The 20,418-nt window shown below is 35.9% G+C and overlaps 2 protein-coding genes across 3 annotated transcripts in view; both read left to right on the top strand.

Annotated features, from left to right (window-relative positions):
• The window catches only part of LOC133525472 (dopamine D2-like receptor), a 402,684-nt gene that overhangs the window by 296,905 nt on the left and 85,361 nt on the right, over positions 1 to 20,418 (top strand). The window lies entirely within an intron of this gene.
• Positions 3,442 to 20,418, top strand: part of LOC133525470 (proteoglycan 4-like) — a 58,062-nt gene continuing 41,085 nt past the window's right edge. The window contains exons 1-2 of the mRNA XM_061861719.1: positions 3,442 to 3,641; positions 19,407 to 19,675. Coding sequence (XP_061717703.1) covers positions 3,624 to 3,641; positions 19,407 to 19,675 — 287 coding nt within the window. The 5' untranslated portion in view covers positions 3,442 to 3,623. The remainder of the gene's footprint in view (positions 3,642 to 19,406; positions 19,676 to 20,418) is intronic.

Raw genomic sequence — 20,418 nt, 5'->3', positions numbered from 1 at the left:
ATAAGATTTCCGTGTAATATTTTTTGAGATTTTTACGCAGTTCAATTTACGGTGCGTCAGCTTATTTTAAGCAGCGGTGTGGCGAGCATGCGTCATGGACCCGGGTACGTCCTTAAACTACGTCCAAAAGAGAGGTATGGGCATTGTGAATGTCATCTCGCTTTGTGTGGTAGGGCACAGCCAGTGGGTGTCTAACCAGATCCAAATTTTCTTGCGTGATTCGGCATTGGTCCCATAATAAAAGTTGTTCAGTATGACCTGTAAAGTCACTGCGCAGAGTATGGCTGGTGGTTAAAATTTCATCTTATACCTATATTCGACACAAGTAGTAAGTACTTACAGACCAACTATGATACACATTTTGCCTGTATAGTGATACATAGTGAATAAATTAATACCTGATTTAAAAAATAAAACAAAAATAACAAATAGCATGTTATTTAATTCAGTAATCACTAATCAGTCTTAAACAATGAACATCATACTTTTAGATTAGACAACAAAATGTATATTTATACTGTGTTTCGACTTGAAAGATTTTACTGCTTTAAAACATAAGACAAACCTACCAACCAAATGTATAAAAAAAAATGTTTTTTGTGATTATTATTTTCCTATAGGTTTCACGTAAATGTTTGTAAAAAGGAAATAATCTCCATAATATAAGCTATTAGTTGACACCTCGACGAATACAATCGGTTAAGTGGTTTTCGAGATACACCGCCAAAAAGAATAGGTCCGGACGCCATCTTTGTGACGTCATTACTATCCCCTCCCACCATTTTTCCGCTTTACTACCGCATGTACGGTGATCAGGAGAAACGCCCGAACACATTGATACCGGTTGTGGGTAAGGCCGAGCTGAGTCAATTAAATCTGGCCTCGGAGCGGCTTGGGGACTACTAATAGTAAAAGTTGTTCAGTATGACCTATAAAGTCGCTGCGCAGAGTATGACTGGTGGTTAAAAGTTCACCCTGTATAAAATTTTCAAGTAAAAAGAAATATGTACCTACCTATGATTAAGACGAAAAAAGAGACTAAACGTCGAAGTAAGGTAACATTATTGTGTCTGGTTTTTATAATTGTCATTATAATTTCAGTAATTAAAACCGATACTCTATAAATTCCATTCAATACGTATCGTAACAGTCACCACAGTTTCGACCGGTAAAAGCCAGTTATCGTTACCCATGCGCAAATAAATGAGTGTAGCTTCATTGTTTATTACTCGATCTGTATGTTTTAAGGCTCATTATATTCCTTGATAATGAAGCAATATGTTTTATATTAAACAAAATTTGCGAAATGCTAATATTTACGGAGATTTTTACAAAATAAAAAATAATAATTTTATAAAAAAACTGTTTTTTGTGATTATTTTTTTTCCTATAGGTTTCACGTAAATGTTTGTAGAAAAGGAAATAATCTCCATAATATAAGCTATTATTTGACACCTCGATGATTAAAATCGGTTAAGTGGTTTTCGAGATACACCGCCAAAAAGAATAGGTCCGGCCGCCATCTTTGTGACGTCATTACTATCCCCTCCACCATTTTTCCGCTTTACTACCGCATGTACGGTGATCAGGAGAACTGTCCGAACACATTGATACCGGTTGTGGGTAAGGCCGAGCCGAGTCAATTAAATCGTGTTTCTAGAGGGCTTTTGAGATTTGGCGACCGTACTAATAAGAAACCGAAGAAAATGTAATTTTATCAAGATATTAATATAAAATTTTAAATTTTCTGCAGTCAAATTAGATGTCCTTGTCTGTATAATTGACTTTTGTTCCAGCCATGCCAGTAATGCTGCGCTTCGATTCTGTAGAAGTTATAATGCAACTTTTAGGTTCACTTAGTAACTTGACATTTCTGTATGTCTTTGATAAGACAAAAGTTACATTCCAATTGCGCATCTCGCTCCGTCCGTCGGTCCATTTTTTAATATCATATCGGTGGCAAACAAATATACGGCACGCCTGATGGTAAGCGGTCACCATAGCATACAAATATGGACGCCTGTAACTCCAGGGACTGTGTACTCCTTTTTTGAGGAACCCTATGTTCCCCCTACCCTAGAACCCTTTTGAAGAACCCTAGTGTAAAATTCGTTTAATCCTATGGCTTAGTGTAAACCTCGGGAAAACCTCGGGAAGACGCGTCAATGAGAAACCGACGCCTAACCGCTCCCGACGATCACGCCCGAGCCGTATTTGTCATCAATTACCGACCGACTGTATTAATTTACTTTCACTTAATTCTGTTATGTTATGTCGAGTCATGTCTCCCGTGCACGCATAACAGCCGCAAGTGACATTCAATTTGTTTACCGTATATACTCGAACGATTAATTCCATAATTGAACTGAATGTTCCAAAGGTCAAAGTCAAAAATATTCTTTATTCAAGTAAGCCTAGCAACTAGCACTTACAAATCGTCCTATTTAGTGCTATAGGAACGAGATTTGCTTCTACGAATAACCTGAAAAGTGACAAAGTACGGTGTTTTGGAGGCCGCGGCCGCGACAATTTATTGATTCTATAATTTTATTGGTCTTGAAAACTATTGAATTATTATAGAGATAAATAGCTATATATATATTATTGCTGTTAGTATGTATGTTAACATTATGTACTTAATAATGAACCTCCAGGTCTATGATTTTAAGTATGTTAAGTACTCTACATTGTACTTCAAATTCATTTGTATATGTGACTGTTTGTGTTCTAAATAAATAAATAAAAAAATAATCGTCATAGTGGTATTAGAAATTCTGGCGACTTTATCATTAAATTCATTCATAATCTCTCCATGCAATTTCGCAGCTCACTGTTGCACTTTTACGGCTGACGGTACCTACCTAGTACTTCCCGCCATACTCCGCCATACTAATTGGGGTTTCCGTAGGAACCATCGTCGAGAATACGTTTAGAATAGTTTCGAGTAGGTAATTAGTAATTCGTGAACCTTATTTGCAAACACGTAAGGTACACGATGGTCACTACACAAAAATTGTAGCAATTTTAATAAAAAACCGTTAGACACAGACATATTACATATAATAATAATTAATGTGTGTGTAATGTGTAGTAATTTATTTAGGTATCGGTAATTTTGTAACGTTATGCCGTGTCATGTGTCGCATACCGCGGGTTATATAATGAACGCTCGTACGGTATCTCCGCTGAGCTCGGCACAATTAAGTTTGGCAAAAATATGAGTGTTTTGTTAGGTTCGCCTGTCCCCAATTTTGCTAGCAAATAATACATATAAACAAAAATAATTTTAGTAACATATTTTATGATTCATGGGTTCCGTATTTTCAATTAATAAGTAATATTTTAACATTTTGTGTTTTATTAACGCATCTTGTAACTCGATTCTTTTGTACACTTTGCGTGTAACGAAACGCATCTAAGATTGACTTTTGCCAAATGAGGGTAGACTTAAAACGATATTGGCAATCACTAGTATTCCATATTGATGTGATTAAAACCTAATTTTTACGTGCTTTTTATACAAATAAGTTATTTGAGTGATGTGTAAAATATTTGTGCTTCTTTTTTGAATAAAATTACGTGTTTTAATGAACATTTGTAAATGATAATGCCCCGGATTCACAATGAAATGTCCTCCTGAGGTAAGAGCATCTTCTATGTGTTTAGTCTTATTTAACGTACCTATAAGTCTGTTAAATATTATACGGTTTTAAGCTAACATGGTTATTTACATTATAAATACTAGATATTTAAAGATAGAACGTGCAAGTGGACCGAAATATCAGGAACTCGCCAACACTTTGGTATTTAACCATAAAATATCTATTCTCGTGTAAACATAAGTTGATAATAGTACATTACGATACAAGTGCGAAAAATAGGAAATTCGAAACGAGTGGCGATAAATTAAAACACGACCGAAGGGAGTGTTTTAAATCGACACGAGTTGCGAATTACCTATTCGCACATGTATCGTACAACGTTTTACAGTACATATGGCCCTTTAAATGTTCGACACAGTAACGTAATATGCTACTTCTCGCACTAGTGCTTTAAAGTAGCCTCATATGTACTGTAATATAATTTAATAATGTGTTAAAATTTCAATTCAGGTTAAACGAAAACACTAAAATATCAATTTAGAGCATTAATTGTGAAACTTTTAAATTATAGAATGTTTTATAATTAAAAGTTAGTTGACAAATTGATAGAAACCTCGAAATTATGAAAGTTTTAACGTCAATGTCCTGGTGACTGACGCTGGCTAAATAATCGTACATAGCTACTTTAACAAAAGGATTTTTATTTTATCTTATTCTAGTTCAACTTACGATACGTACTGGAGAAATTGGTAATTTTTTAGGGTTCCGTGTCTAAAACACCGGCCAGTTACGAATCGGACTTCCACCAAGGGTTCCATAAACTTTTCAAACATTTTAACAGTTTCAATTTTTTCTTAGCACTCAAGCTCGTCAGTGGACCTCTAATAGTTTTTCTCTAATCTATAATATAGACCAATACCTATTTCCAGTGGTTTATACAAAATTGTAAGACTAGTCGTTTCGTAGATGAGAGGTTACATAGCAACCTCACATTTGTAATAAATATGACTTTTTGTTATATTTCTTTAATTATTTTCTAATTTAAGGATAATAAATCATTTATTTACAATAACAATATACATAATGGATATATACAAAGAATTACTATGACAAGCTTTAATCTAAAATGGGCCTTTGAGGCATCGTATCTAGTATGCTGGCGGCATTTCCTCGTTGTATCGCAATACTGATATGTTGTGCGAGGAAGCTGCCAACTCTTCGGTCACCAGTTACGTCAACCAGACGCTTTATAATTTTATATTTCGAACAAAATGGCCACTCGTCCACTAATTAAATCAATAGCTTTGGTTCTAGTCTGTCATAAATCGACCGGTACTATTTTGATACTACCTGCAGTGCATGGTACAGTCTTATTGTCTTATGGTTCAGTCGCCATAAGATATAGGTATTGGAGCGACCAAGAAATCAAACAAACAAACATTTATTTAGCAAATAGGCCACAGCGGCACTTTTACATGTCCAATTTTTAAAATCATAAAAAGAACAAAATACAATTACAAATATGGAATCAATTAAATATTAGATATTTTATTAGAGATGTATACAGTCTCTTAATGTCGAATTACACAAAAAAAACTATGATAAAAAAATACAAACAACAAATACTAAAATTCTTTAGAGATGTAAAAGTCGCTAAGTGTCAGAGAAAAAAAAAATTAAAAAGGATCATTAAAATATCCTTAGAGATGTAAACGGTCTCCAGGACTTGAATTCTTATATAAATAATTAAAAAACATGAAATTAACAAACAGACAAGAACCGAATGAAGTGTCTCACGTTAATAATGCTACTCAAAAGTAAAGTTATTTTTTTTATATATCATGACGGTGGCAAACAAGCATACGGCCCGCCTGATGGTAAGCAGTAACCGTAGCCTATGGCCGCCTGCAACTCCAGAGGTGTTACATGCGCGTTGCCGACCCTAAAAATCTGTACACTCCTTACATACTTATAACATAACATGTAGCCCGTGTAAGCTTAAACAGACCGGTCTCTACAAACAGCACTCGTTCACGAGTATGACGCGTGTCTCAGCTATCAAGGTGCTCACAAATATCTGGACAGGTTACCTATTATCAATGCATAAAAGTGCGTGTTCACATACTTTTGAGCACCTTGCCCGCTCCAATATATCTGATGGCGACGGTACTAAGCTTTTCATTAAATCTTTTTATCCCATGGACATGACAATACTCGTAAAATTTACCAAAAAATTTAACACAGCTTTTTCTCAAACCTTTTAAAGCTCATATTTATAAATATTTTTTGTTTAGAGCTTGGTCTAAGCTAAGTCTGATAGAAGTTTGTCATTTAAAATAACCCTTGCACAGTCTGAACTACCAAAATCGCTGCCAACTTAGCTTGGTCTAACTCTAACTATTGGTCTGATCTATTGGCGAGATGCGCCGAATGTATATTAGAAAATGAATACAAAAATACAAATACTTTATTCGTCGAACATAGTCGTATACTACATGATATTGCATACGATGGTTATACATATATTTGCAAATTATGTTTCATTGATAATATCAATTAGCATGCACCATGCATTAAATTACAATTTATAATACAATTAATTAATACTTCCGGTAATGTCACTATAAAATAATAAGAATAAGTTTTTATTTTACAATTACCACATTACAAAAAAATATTAAGGTTTAAGATTTGTCAGTGAACAGTGTGACTAACAGCCTCAGTGAGTTACGGCTCGCTGACGCGATTATGACGTCAGGGGAGAGCGAAAACGTGTCGCTCGACATTACCGGACTCTGGTACCCGCGCTGCAAAGGCGATTAGGGACGCTTACTTATTCTGCGGACGTAGATCAGAACGAGACAGATTCAACTGACTACGTATAATATGAGGTAAATTTACGTGTCGCTTCGACGTTACCGGACACTCCGGGACCCGCAAGCGATTAGGGACGCTAGCTTATTCTGTGACCATAATTTGTGAGAACTTGTGATGAGAGATAAATGTTTTGTAAGGACAAAAACACGGATAAAATATTTTTTTTAATACTACAAACGGTGGCAAACAAGCATACGGCCCGCCTGATGGTAAGCAGTATCCGTAGCCTATGTACGCCTGCAACTCCAGAGGAGTTACATGCGCGTTGCCGACCCTAACCACCTCCCGCCCCTCGTTGAGCTCTGGCAACCTTACTCACCGTCAGGAACACAACACTATGGGTAGGGTATAGTTATCTATAGTCTTACAAGAAAGTGTTTATTTTAAACTACGGTCGGCTAATATGTTTTCAGTTTTGTTTTAGTTTGAATGCATTTATTTTCACCTAAATGTAATTATTTCTTTACATTGCATGTAAAAGTCGTTGGCAATATAATTTTTACATCTATATTGTCCGAGAACTATATTTTCCTATTCTTAGAAAATATTTAGCTTGGACGTAAGAGCCTGGTCGTGAGTTACGGCTCGCTGACGCGATTATGACGTCAGGGGAGAGCGAAAACGTGTCGCCCGACATTACCGGACTGCTCGTCCGGAACCCGCACCGCAAAGGCGATTAAGGACGCTACCACTAGTTTATTCTGCGGACGTCGGTCGCGTGTTCAAATTAAATTTCAACATATAAATACAACTTCTATAACGAATAAAAATAGCATTTATTAGCCAATAGCCATATGTTATTCTACGAGGTGAATACCTACAAATAGGTATTATAGATAAGAAATTAACTCAGTCTATCTGTGTGTTGCCTCTCCACGCTTAAACCGCTAAACCGATTTAGATGAAATTTGGTATGGATATAGTTTGAGGCCCGTGGCCCGATTCGAACTTTAAGATACGTCAAAAATTTCCTATAGACACGATATGGATTGGGTATGTCAGTGTCAAACGTGACGTTTTTGTTTGAAGAAATGTCACTTTTGGCACTGATATAGCTAATCCATATCGTATCTTTAGCAAATGTTAGATGTATCATAAAGTTTGAATCGGTCCGAAAGAGTATTTATATCAATCATCACTCCACGCAGACTTACAGGCCCCAATCCCAATATGCTACTGATCTAATACTGATGTGTCAGTGACGTTTTTGGTTGAACGTTGGCATAATGCGAAATTCAGCAGGTCCTCTAAAGGAGATTAGAACCATCTCATCGCATGTTAGATCAGCATCACATTCAGTTCAGTTCAGTTCAGTTCAAATATACTTTATACTTGTAGGCCTAGCAACAAGCACTTATGAATAGTAAGACAGTATTACATATTATTATCTTAAGCTAATTCTCAGAGCAATTTATTGATGTAAATATTATTCCATATATAATACTAATGAATATAACTCATATATCAAATTTAATACTAAGAATTACACAAAATATCGTCTTACACAAAAAAAAACAATTGTATAAAAAAAAAATTTGGAATTGGCCTGAAAATTGCGCGCAGATGCTAGTAATGATATGTAATTCTGAAGAATTTTTACTTTGGGACTAACACCACAAACGTAAAAAATGTGGCTATTTATCTCAAAATGGACGTCTGCATTCTGAATCATTAGGGTTTGCACGACGGATCTGAAATTTCGGATCCCGATGGCAAACACTAGTCCTGATCAAGCGATTTTCAGCGTTTTCAGTTTGCCTTACAGGCCATGAGCTGAAAGTTGAAATACACCATATATAACATTAACATACAATGTGTGCCGCGTAAATCAAGTCTATCGCGAATTCGCACATTCGCGTAAAACCGCTGATGTTCCGAAAAATCCATATTTATCGTTATCCATAAACGCGGTACGGCTGCGCAGATTTGGATGAATTACATACGCCGTGAAAAGTGGGCCGGATTTACATAATGGTTGTTACGGGATGTTATAAATATTATAATAGCCATCTCTCTAGACACCGCATGTACCTATGTTTATATAAGTGTAAGTGATGTTGAAGCTATTCATACAGCCAGCAACAGAAGTAATGAACACAATTTTACTGCTGAAAAATAAGAGCACGTGCGGAACTCTTTGAACATTTTCCTCGAATTTCCTGGAATGAGCTCGCTGCCAAGGTTTTCTCGAGGAAACATGTTTAACTCTGTTACAAAATAAATAAAATAAAGGTTTATTTATGTTAGGGTCGATAACGCGCATGTAACACCATGGGCAACGTTGAACACTTATCATCACGGGGGTCATATGCTTGTTTGCTACCGACGTGGTATATAAACGTGGTATAGAGACCTGTTTAGCTACTTCCGCTGCTAACTGTACAAGGTGTACCAACATAGTGGGGATCCGTTTAGGAATCCGGAGTAGGAAAAAAGTAGAAGAAAACATTTTTTGATGCAAAACATTTTTGGCCTTGTATGGAGGGTTGGCCGACTTCGACGACCTGCGCCATGAGTAGAAAAAAAATCGCATCAAACATTTTTTTCTTCTACTTTTTCCTAATCAGAACACGATACCGAATATGCCCTTAAACGGATCCCCACTATGTTGTTACACCTTGTATAGTCACATCTGTTGTCTTTCGGATGAATATTTTGACCGCCAAGCTCCGATCTCCGGTGTATCTAATAACGACACATTTAAAGCATTTTCTTTGCACGTAAATAGTTCGCTTATATCTTGAAACATTTTAAATAAATATGTCAAGGTTTTAAAAAATTACTGCCTTGGGTGAGACTTGAACTCACGGCCTCTGGATCAAGTCTCACCCAAGACAGTAATTTTTCCACTTTAAATTTATTCTAAGCTTAATAGCATCGTTCGCAGACGTTTCTGTTAGTTAAAAATTAATATGAAATAATGTAGTTCAAAGATTAAATTGGAAATGTATACTTTTCTCAGCACACGTACCTATGCATTTGCGTAGTCTATTCACCTAAGTCCATGAAAATACGGTAGGTTTCTCAAAATACGGTGTGCACATGGGAAATTTGATAAATCGTAGATGAAAGCGTGCATGAAAATCTCCGGAGGCTTTGGAGCGATGGATGTGGGATGATCTGGCCTCGTATAGGGCGATGTTTGCTTATTTATGATTTTTGTATTTATTTATTTAGGTATTTAAAGTTTATTGCACAATACATGAAGGTACCAAAGGTTTATTAAAATAGATAAAAAAGTATTACAGTGAGACACTAAGGCACTGTGGAATGCATTCGATATTACCTATTGCTGTCCTAAAACGTTAACATAAAATTGTGTTAAACAATTACAATAAACTTGAATACTAACCGAAGACGCGAGACGATGAGTGATGCTGTGGGAAATAATAGCGGAAATGTTCATAAATCAAATCAAATCGAATTAGTTCAAATTCAATTTAAATAAATATATATTTTGAAGAAATCCTCGCACAGTTTGACCTAGCCCTAAACTAAGCTTAGTTTGTACTATGGGTTCTACTCATAGTACCCCTACTGGAGACGATATACGATAGATATAAAGCCTGACCTGTAATATATGATCACGCGCCATATTGCGGAATTTCATTGGAACTACATTTTTCACTCTAAACTGAACTGTCAGCCTATACATGAGAATAACAGCGCCCTCTTGACAATGATCATATATTTCTGGTCTGGCTCTACTTAGAAAACCTCTATAACTCAGGAATAAATATTCATAGCTGCCTTTCATAGGATTCGAACCCAGGACCTTCAGTTTCGTAAGCAGGATCACTACTGTCAGGGCTATAAATAAAATACCTATTAATCCACGATACGGAATATGTGTTTGTACAAACTGTACTGTATGACGGCCCGATTCGTAGAATGATTAAGACACGTTTAAGAATTGACGTTTATTTCGATTCCGCTGTGATTCCAATAACATTTATCTACAATATTTCTAACGTCAAAATGACATTGGTTGCCCGAACCGAGCTGCTTCTGTCAATTATACGATATCTAAACCAGAACTTATCGTTATCGTATCTTATTCTTTGAATCGGGCGTAAGTCAAGTATCCTGATTTTTTTTTCATATCGTCATTCATACCTATGTAAAAAAATCGTAAATCATTAATTTCCCACATAACAGGGGGCCTACCGCAACCGAAACCGAAATTCGCAAATTGCTAGGATTTTTTTCTCTGTCGCTCTAATTACCTCTTAGTGAGAGTGAAAGAGAAAGATCACCGCAATTTGCGAGTTTCGGTTTTCGTGGTAAGTAGCTACACTGTTTACTCAAAGATTCTGTTCAAACCTATTTTCATGATATTAGGTATGCATACCATTTACTTCAGGTCGGCGACAGTAATATTTTCCATAATGTGGATTATATTATAATCAATAAAAAGGCCTCAGTAATTAATAAAAAAAATAAACCGAACACAATGGAAAATTCACACGTGTTGCGTAAATAACGAGGACTCCACGATTCATGTCACAGATCACTGCCCCTAGATAGTGCCCATTGATGGAATTAAATTAAACTGTAGCGGCTAACCGTAATGAAATTGAAATCATTATTAAAATGTAACAAGTAACATGTTGTCTTTGTCTTATTTCGTTTCGAAAAAAAAAACAAATTTGACTTACTTGCTAATTTTTCTTGTAGCTTTGCAAGAAAAAATGACAGGTTTTGAATCTATGCTATTAGAAAAAATAATAGATTTTTTTTAGTTTTAAAATCGAATGTAACAAAACAAAAACAATATATATACTTACATAAATAAATAAATATTATAGGGACATTCTTACACATACTGACTTAGTCCCACAGTAAGCTCAAGAAGACATATAATACAAAAATACTTAAGTACATAGAAAACATCCATGACTCAAGAGGAGACAAAAAATGCCCTAACCGGATTCGAACCCAGGACCATCGGCTTTAATAATGATTTAAATTTCATTGTAGGTAATTTGTACTAGTATAAGGACCGTGGGGCGCTAGTGAGACGAGCGCAAAATTTAGTTATTCAAAATGCGGTATGTATCGGAGGTATTCTATGTGTCGGGCCGTTGTGGTGAATATTATGAATAAAAAGTAAATATTTTACCGCAAGCCGCCATTCAGTATCGCCATGATCCGGAATTTATGTTGTTATGAAATAGAAATCTACTGAACCAGAGAATAATCAATAGCTGTATTTATATAAATGTGAAAATAATTATGTTTCGTACCGTTTCACAGCTATATTTAGAGGTTTTGGTTCAACAATTCCTATCGCAATGAAATCTTGAAATCTTAGGGGTCGATATCCTATTTTCTTATTTAACGGCAGTAGAAGGGTTGTGCCTTTGAGCATATTTACCAACGAGATATATATTTATGTACCTATGTATGTTTATGGCTATGTATTTTGCTTTTCGGTGAAGGAAAACATCGTGAGGAAACCGGATTAATTCCAATAAGGCCTGGTTTTCTCTCTGGGTTGGAAGGTCAGATGGCAGTCGCTTTCGTTAAAACTAGTGCCTATGCCAATTATAGGGATTAGTTGCCAAGCGGACCCCAGGCGTCCATGAGCCGGGACAACGCGAGGAAGAGAAATAAGTTACAAAAAGTTTTATCTCATTCTTCTATTTTCTTGCTTCAATGCAGTTTATATAGTTAAATAAGAAAATAGGACTCGTGGCTTTGAGCATATACCATTGATATATGTGTTAATGTACCTATGTATGTTTGTGGCTCACAGCTTGTACCGTTTGACGGAACAAATATTATAATGTCTGTAGTGTCATTAAGACTCCGCAGCGATTCTCATTTTAAAACTACGTGTTGGATTGTAATGAAACTTTGCACATACAACGACATAAGGTATATCTATGCTTGTGATCAGTTTATATAACTCCAGCTTGTAAAACAAACAAAATGAACAAAACCAAATTTTTGTATGAAAATCTTAAATAAGCTGTATTTTTTTAACTATCGTATTTGAAGTTACATATACTAATTACGAGCATAATCGGGTCATAATACAATAGGATCTACCTGTAAAAATAGTAGCTGTATTTTTTTTTAAACTACGTCGGTTGCAAACAAGCATACGGCCCGCCTGGTGGTAAGCAGTCTCCGTAGCCTATGGACTCCTGCAACCCCAGAGGAGTTACATGCGCGTTGCCGACCCTAACACTCCCTCCTTTAATAACAAATAAAATAAATAATCATTCAGACCTTGGCAAAGTACGCAATAAACTATGTTAAAAATATAAATGTTAATTAGAAAAACTGAAATTGTTTGTTCTAGTAATTGGTCAGGATTGATGGCGTCTACACACGTTCGTAAAAGGTCAACTAGATACCATCTAACAAGCGTTAAAAATGTTGGTTATCGGACCTCAATCTAAAGTAAACCTAACACAATAGGTACATGCATGACTCAAGCAGTAACACGTCTCATTTGTACCGTGTGCCTTAACATAACCTTGGACGTTTTATAAAAGAGTGACAATTGAACTGTTTTATTTGTGACTAATTTTCACAAATTTACATAGTGAGTTCAGATAAAAAAGACACATACAATTGAATTGAACTTTTGTAGGGAATACTCATGCTTAATTAATTTTTAACAAGCAGAAATGTTTGCGAACGATGCTATTCACGGCCTTTGGATCCAGAGGCCGTGAGTTCGAGTCTCACCCAAGACAGTAAAAATTGCACTTTTAAATTTATTCTAAACTTAATACTTATGCTTGTTTTTGCATTTTCAGGGTTGTCCTCATAACTTTACTAAAGTTGCTCACAGTAATGCGTAACGGAACGTAATAGTATTGTATACCTAAAATATTTCAACGTGTATAAGTAATAGTATTCGAGATGTCATTAGACAACTTACATATATATTAAAAGTACCCCTAAGAAAGCTTTTCCAAACGGGTGTACTTGTGTTGTCGTTAACAAACATTCATCGATTATGCAGTTTAAAAATAGATAAAACGCTTTTTTTACACTAATACGTAAACGGGATGGGGTTTTTAGCATAATATTAAGTATCTAAAATATGTGTCTTTATGTGTGGGCGCTACAGAAGACCAGCACGACTTACTGTTCTATTTTTTTGGATTGTTTCTATACATGTGTGCGTAATTATACTAATTTTTAATGTTTTGTGATCGTAACGAACAAATGTATTTTATCTTTGATCTAACATGGACTTGAGTTACTGCTCTGAACATTCTATGCTGGTAATGAAATGACGCGCCTGAGTTATAGCAGCAACGCGTGCTTAACCCAGTCGGTTACAAGGTTAGTTGCATCTAACTAGCTGTCAGCGCCATCTGTCTTACAGATAACCCGGTAAAGCTGTGTTTCCACCAAAGATGTGCAAGGAGGCGTAACAAGGGGTGTGTTTGTTAAAACACATTTGAGCAAAATGGGCTGATTAGATTTTGTTGAAATATAACACTTGGCACACGGAAAAGAACGTAGGATTTCAACCCAGAATTTAGGTATCCTCTTAAAGGGTATAAGACAAACTGCAATTCAGTACATACAAAAGTACTAAGGGATATGAAGGAAGTACTAAGGATAAGGGCTGGGGGTTACTAACAGCAATATTCTTAACTGAGCATCATCGGTGGATCTTATGTCTTCGATAAGGTTTACAAATGGTCAACCAGTGTGTAGAACGGCACAGTATATAGATATACGAAGACGTGATCCGTCACCGTCCCGTGCCGTGCCGTGTGTCGAAGCGGCGATTACGGCCTCTCACAAATAGGTAAACAAGCTAGTCGCGAGCGAAACATCTCCGCCAAAATACTATCGTGTCCTAATTTTCCTCTATAAGTCGTAATTTACCAATTATATGGAATTCTTTTGTCAATTCAGATTCTTTTTGTTTTTCAAAATGTTGGAGCCGTTGGGATTCGCGAGGTCCACGGCTCCAAGAGCAGTGGCCCTCCGGGTAAGTAGTCATTCGTGATCATGTCTCTATTATACGCATTGACACGTTATCCGTCACCGTCCCGTGCCGTACCGTGTGACGAGGCTGTAGGGGCTTCCCAAATAGGTCAACAACTCAATTATTATCCCGAATTCCGGAGCAGACCAGAACAGAGTAGCCACTAGTCGGCAAAACGCCACATCATAAGACCATGCATCATCATCATAACCCGTACCTATGCACGTTCACCTATTATTATTATAGTGTAAAATCACGTCTTCGGCTAGGTACAACGTCACAGGAAAGCTCTGCAATGAAACTAATTCAACTAATTTATAAAAGTCCTATTAAACATAGCATAGACATGGACATAGAAAATTTTTATTCAACACCACATGAAATGGCAAAGATAACAGACAGTGGCATTTAATACAAATAAGCCTTTATTTCGCGTCGCAGTATGTTATAAAATGTATTAGTATCTCTTTTTGTCGAGTGGAGAGGAAAAAAAGCGGCCAAGTGCGAGTCGGACTCGCCCATGAAGGGTTCCGTACCATTTATGACATATTAAAAAAACTACTTACTAGATCTGGTTCAAACCAATTTTCGTTGGAAGTTTTCATGGTAATGTATATCATATATTTTTTTTAGATTTTTCATTCCGTTATTTTAGAAGTTACAGGGGGGGGGACACAGTTTTTTTCACTTTGGAAGTGTCTCTCGCGCCAACTATTCAGTTTAGAAAAAAATGATATTAGAAACCTAAATATCATTTTTGAAGACCTATCCATAGATACCCCACACGTATGGGTCTGATGAAATAAATTTTATTTTTTTAATTTTATGACGCATTAAAAAAAAACTACTTACTAGATCTCGCTCAAACCAATTTTCGGTGGAAGTTTGCATGGAAATGTATATCATATATTTTTTTTAGATTTTTCATTCTGTTATTTTAGAAGTTACGGGGGGGGGGGGACACACATTTTTCCACTTTGGAAGTGTCTCTCGCGCAAACTATTCAGTTTAGAAAAAAATGATATTAGAAACCTCAATATCATTTTTAAAGACCTATCCATAGATACCCCACACGTATGGGTCTGATGAAAAAAGATTTTTTGAGTTTCAGTTCCAAGTATGGGGAACCCCCAAAATTTATTGTTTTTTTTCTATTTTTGTGTAAAAATCTTAATGCGATTCATAGAATACATCTACTTACCAAGTTTGAACAGTATAGCTCTAATAGTTTCGGAAAAAAGTGGCTGTGACATAATCGGACAGACAGACGGACATGACGAATCTATAAGGGTTCCGTTTTTTGCCATTTGGCTACGGAACCCTAAAAACGATGTATAATATCTGATCTTGTCACAGGCAACACAAATTAATGAACGCCACTTAATAAATATGTATTATGTGACAATCTTAAACAAACATACTTGTCTCATGGGAGAAGTTAGGATCAGGAGTTCAATCAAATATATTTGTTCCTGTGTTATAGATGATATGATATTTATTTATTTCATAACATTACATTACATTATAAATTGCTATACATTGTACGAGTACGAGTATGTGTTATAAGTATTAATCAATAAAATAACAATAATTGAGCTTAAATACGTCCCACTGCTGGGCACATGCCTGTACAATGGGGAATGTTCTGAAGAACTTTTCGAATTGGTGCCACTGTCGCGTTTTTATCACCGCACCTCCCGCCAAAGAAACAAAGTTCATCCTTTTTTTTTATGGAGGATAGGCAGGCGTTTGACCACGATCACACCTGATGGTAAGTGATGATGCGGTCTACGGTGGAGCACGCTTACCTATGAGATACCTATTTACTCTAGCCTTGAAGAACTCTCCTTTCTCGACACATGGCAAACCAAGAACAAGCGGGCATCTCGCTCGTTTTTGCCCAGAACATGCAAATGAGCTACCTTCTGAGGTGTTTCCCTTACGCTACGACATGGGGTTCTTCAAGAAGCAGGTATTTAGGGTTCTCAAAGGTTGGCAACGCATAAGTGGCTCCTCCGATGTTACTTATGTCCATGGGCGGCGATGACTGCTTCCCATCAGGCGGCTCGTCTGCTCGTTTGCGGCCTATTACACTAATATTAGGCCTATTACGGCCTTACCCGACATTTAGTAAATAACTGACATTTTGAAATTGTAATTTAATTATAGCTATACCGCACATTTAAGTCTATCTTAAATTAAGAGTATGTTATTTTTATTTGACGTGTAAAAATCTGTATTTTTTTACCAATAAAAAATCTGAATCTGAATCTGAATCTTTCATCTTACTCACTGATCTACAAATTTTAGAGACATGTTACGGTAAACGAAAATTAACGATGCTGAACTAAATTAGTAGATCCAATTTATTTGTTTACTAAGTCAACCACACGAGTAATCCGTGTAGCTTTCATCGCAGTTTGCTATTAATTGTGGTTAATTATGTGTAGATGATGTTTACACTATGATAATCACAGATGTTAAACGAGGTTTCTATAATTGAGTTTTGACTAAATATAGTAAAGGTGTTCAATATAGTTCACAGTTTCAAACTCGGTCTTAATTTAAAAATAATAAAGGTACGTTAAGACAATTTTGGACATTTGCCTACTTAACCAACTCTCATCTAGACTGATACGGGCAGTAATCAGCTCTAATAAAGTCAAGACTAGGTGAATGTTCCTATCCCATTTTCTGATTTTTTATATCATAATTATTGAAAAACGGGTCTATCGGAAATTTATGTGTTTACACATGTATGTTTTTATTTGTATATTAATATGTTTTAAAATGTGTTCAAAACATTCAAAAGTTTTAAATGTTTCTGAAGTTTATTGATTTTGAACTAATTTTAATTATAATATAACTCAAATCGTTTAATACGGTATAAACGTACATGTCAAAAACATACAAAATGAAAATAAAAAAAAAAAACACACACACACACACACACACACATACACCTAAAACTAAATAAACCTAAATATACACGTCACTTAATAAACAGGAAAGAAAAAAAAAACATTAGGTACACAATATTGATAACGACAAAATATTTTTTTAATGAATTTAATTAATTAATGTCCTTTGTAATTAATTAACACTATAATAGTACATTACGATACAAATGCGAAAAATAGGAAATTCGTAACGAGTGGCGATAAATTAAAACACGAACGAAGGGAGTGTTTTAAATCGACACGAGTTGCGAATTACCTATTCGCACATGTATCGTACAATGTTTTACAGTACATGTGACCCTTTAAATTTTCGACATAGTTACATAATGTGCTAATTTACGCACTAGTGCGGAAAAGTAGCACCACATGTACTGTAAAAGGATTTATGAATGAGGTGTTTTGTCGTGTTCGTGAATTTATTGACAAACAACTCCAAGTGGCCTCTTCTTAAAATTTCTTCTAAGAATTCTTGAAAGTTTAATTATTATCTTATTATCATTATTTAATCAAAAACAGTGACGTATTAAAAATAAATAACTCTGACATTTATATTATTCATCAATGCCTTAATATCAGCGTTTCACCATCAATGCACTCGCTGTTCCTATCTACGTATGAATGGAACGTGAAGTGGGCTCAGGCCATCGTCCATTACTCTCGCGAGCGATAAAGCCCACTGCCCACTCGGCCCCTTTAGCCCACTAAGGCCACCGCGAGGGATGAGGGACAAGAGAAACTTTATCCTCTGAGACGATACTCGTACCTTCGATTTTAACTGTCCTCAAATTCGTGTTGATGAGTTCACGTACATAGAATAGATTTGGTTAAGGTTAAGAGTGTTTATTTATAATAAGAAAAACCGGCCAAGAGCATGTCGGGCCACGCTCAGTGTAGGGTTCCGTAGTTACTCTTCCGTCACAATAAGCTAAACTGGAGCTTAAAGTATAGTAAATTGTTAACCAAGGGATGAAACGGTACCTTTTACCACAGTTAAACAAATAGGCAAATTTGCATAATCAGTACCTAATTAAAGTAAGTCTTTTTACTATGAAGGGAAAACTTTTTGCGATAACTCAAAAACAGCTAAACTGATCATGTCCGCTATAGTTTTCATTTAATGTCTTTCTTAAGCTCTACTTCCACGATTTTTTTCATATTTTTTGGACCTATGGGTTAAAAGTTAGGGGGGGGGGGACATTTTTTTTTTCTTTCGGAGCGATTATCTCCGAATATATTCACTTTATCAAAAAATGTTTCTTGAAAACCCCTATTATTTTGAAAGACCTTTCCAACGATACCCCACACTCTAGGGTTGAAGCGAAAAAAAAATTTCACCCCACTTTACGTGTAGGGGAGGTACCCTAAAAAAAAAAAAAATTTAGATTTTATTGTACGACTTTGTCGGCTTTATTGATTTATATATCCATGCCAAATTTCAGTTTTCTAGCACTAACAACCACGGAGCAAAGCCTCGGACAGACAGACAGACAGACAGACAGACAGACAGACAGACAGACATACAGACAGACAGACAGACAGACAGACGGACATGGCGAAACTATAAGGGTTCCTAGTTGACTACGGAACCCTAAAAATGACAACTAATTGTTTTTAGAATACCCGTGACTTTGTTAAAGGAGTTTCTTATAGGTTTGCTATCTTTTTGGAAAAAAATTGCAATTAAGAGGTTGATTTTAATTCAACAATTATGTTATATATATATGTATATATATAGGTCATTCCATGAAAAAGTTGCGCAAATTTTCAGTAAGTATTTTTTAACAAAAATGCGAGTTTAAGTTTCGGAATGTCCTAGGCCTGAAAAGTAACACTTACCTACTTGGAGATAAAGTCATACTTAAAGGGAACCATTGAAGTATAATATGATACTAAACTTAATCTTGATGAAAGGAACATTTAATGAAATGGTGAATCGTTTTACTATTGGCCTGAATTGACGCAACTGCCAAGCTTTGTGTAAACACGTTAAGTCTGTTCCAGGTAACTTGCATAGTCTGCCAACAAGTCTTCTGTTGCGCCGACTGCCGCCGCCGACACGAGCGAACCGTCCACGGTCTCCCCTACGACTGTCCCATCTGCCGTGAAAATCCCTTCCTGTGCCAACCAGACCAACTTTGCCCGGCGTTCCTCATCCACTTACAGGAGCATCTACCTCTGCATTGCTCTAAGTGCGGAAAGGTGTTTACAACCATGGACGAGCTTTCTGATATAGACAAATGCACAAGCCTTTCGGAATTGGTGGACCACAGGTAATTTCTATACCCTCTCGCGTCGACTGGTCATATTACAGTTCCTTTGAATATACAGTGTGGAAAGATAAGTCGGGCCCTGGAGGGAAACTACCTTAAATCCTTAAGCGGGCTCATTTTACTTAAAGGAGACATTCCTTTATTTTTAAAAAGAAACAAAATTGCATTCAAAGATTTTCTAAAACTCGCTTGCCTCGCCCGGGACTCGAACCAACTAAAATTAAAAAAACAAACACTCCCTAATTTATTATACTTATTGATATTATTATTATTCAGGATAAAATTTCTCTAACAAACATTTGGTCTTAAAAATAAAAATGATCGTTAAATCTAACATTAACTTTGGAATGGAATGTCTCCTTTAAGTAAAATGAGCCAGCTTAAGGATTTATGGTTTGTAAGTTTACCTCCAGGGCTCGACTTATCTTTCCACACTGTAGATAGATAGATAGATAAACCATTTATTCGCTTGCCACAATACACACAACTAAACGAAAAAATAATACAAACAATAGCAACACCAAAATAAAAATTAAATAAAGAACAAAAAGCATCAATAAAAGGTAATGTGTGGTGTGTGCGTTGCAGCAAAACAAAAGGGGTCTGGCTCAGTAATACGCTCCACTCTTTCAGGTGAAGCACTGATAATTCTGCTAGAACCTAGATCACCAACGATTCACGATGTAACAAAAAAAAAACGTATATATACATAAATATTTAGTAGCATGCCTATAAAATAATAA

The sequence above is a fragment of the Cydia pomonella genome, chromosome 15 (assembly GCF_033807575.1).
Source record: "Cydia pomonella isolate Wapato2018A chromosome 15, ilCydPomo1, whole genome shotgun sequence".
NCBI classification, from domain to species: Eukaryota; Metazoa; Arthropoda; class Insecta; order Lepidoptera; family Tortricidae; genus Cydia; species Cydia pomonella.
Note: the sequence above shows the minus strand (reverse complement) of the source record. Positions and strands in the feature narration are given on the sequence as shown.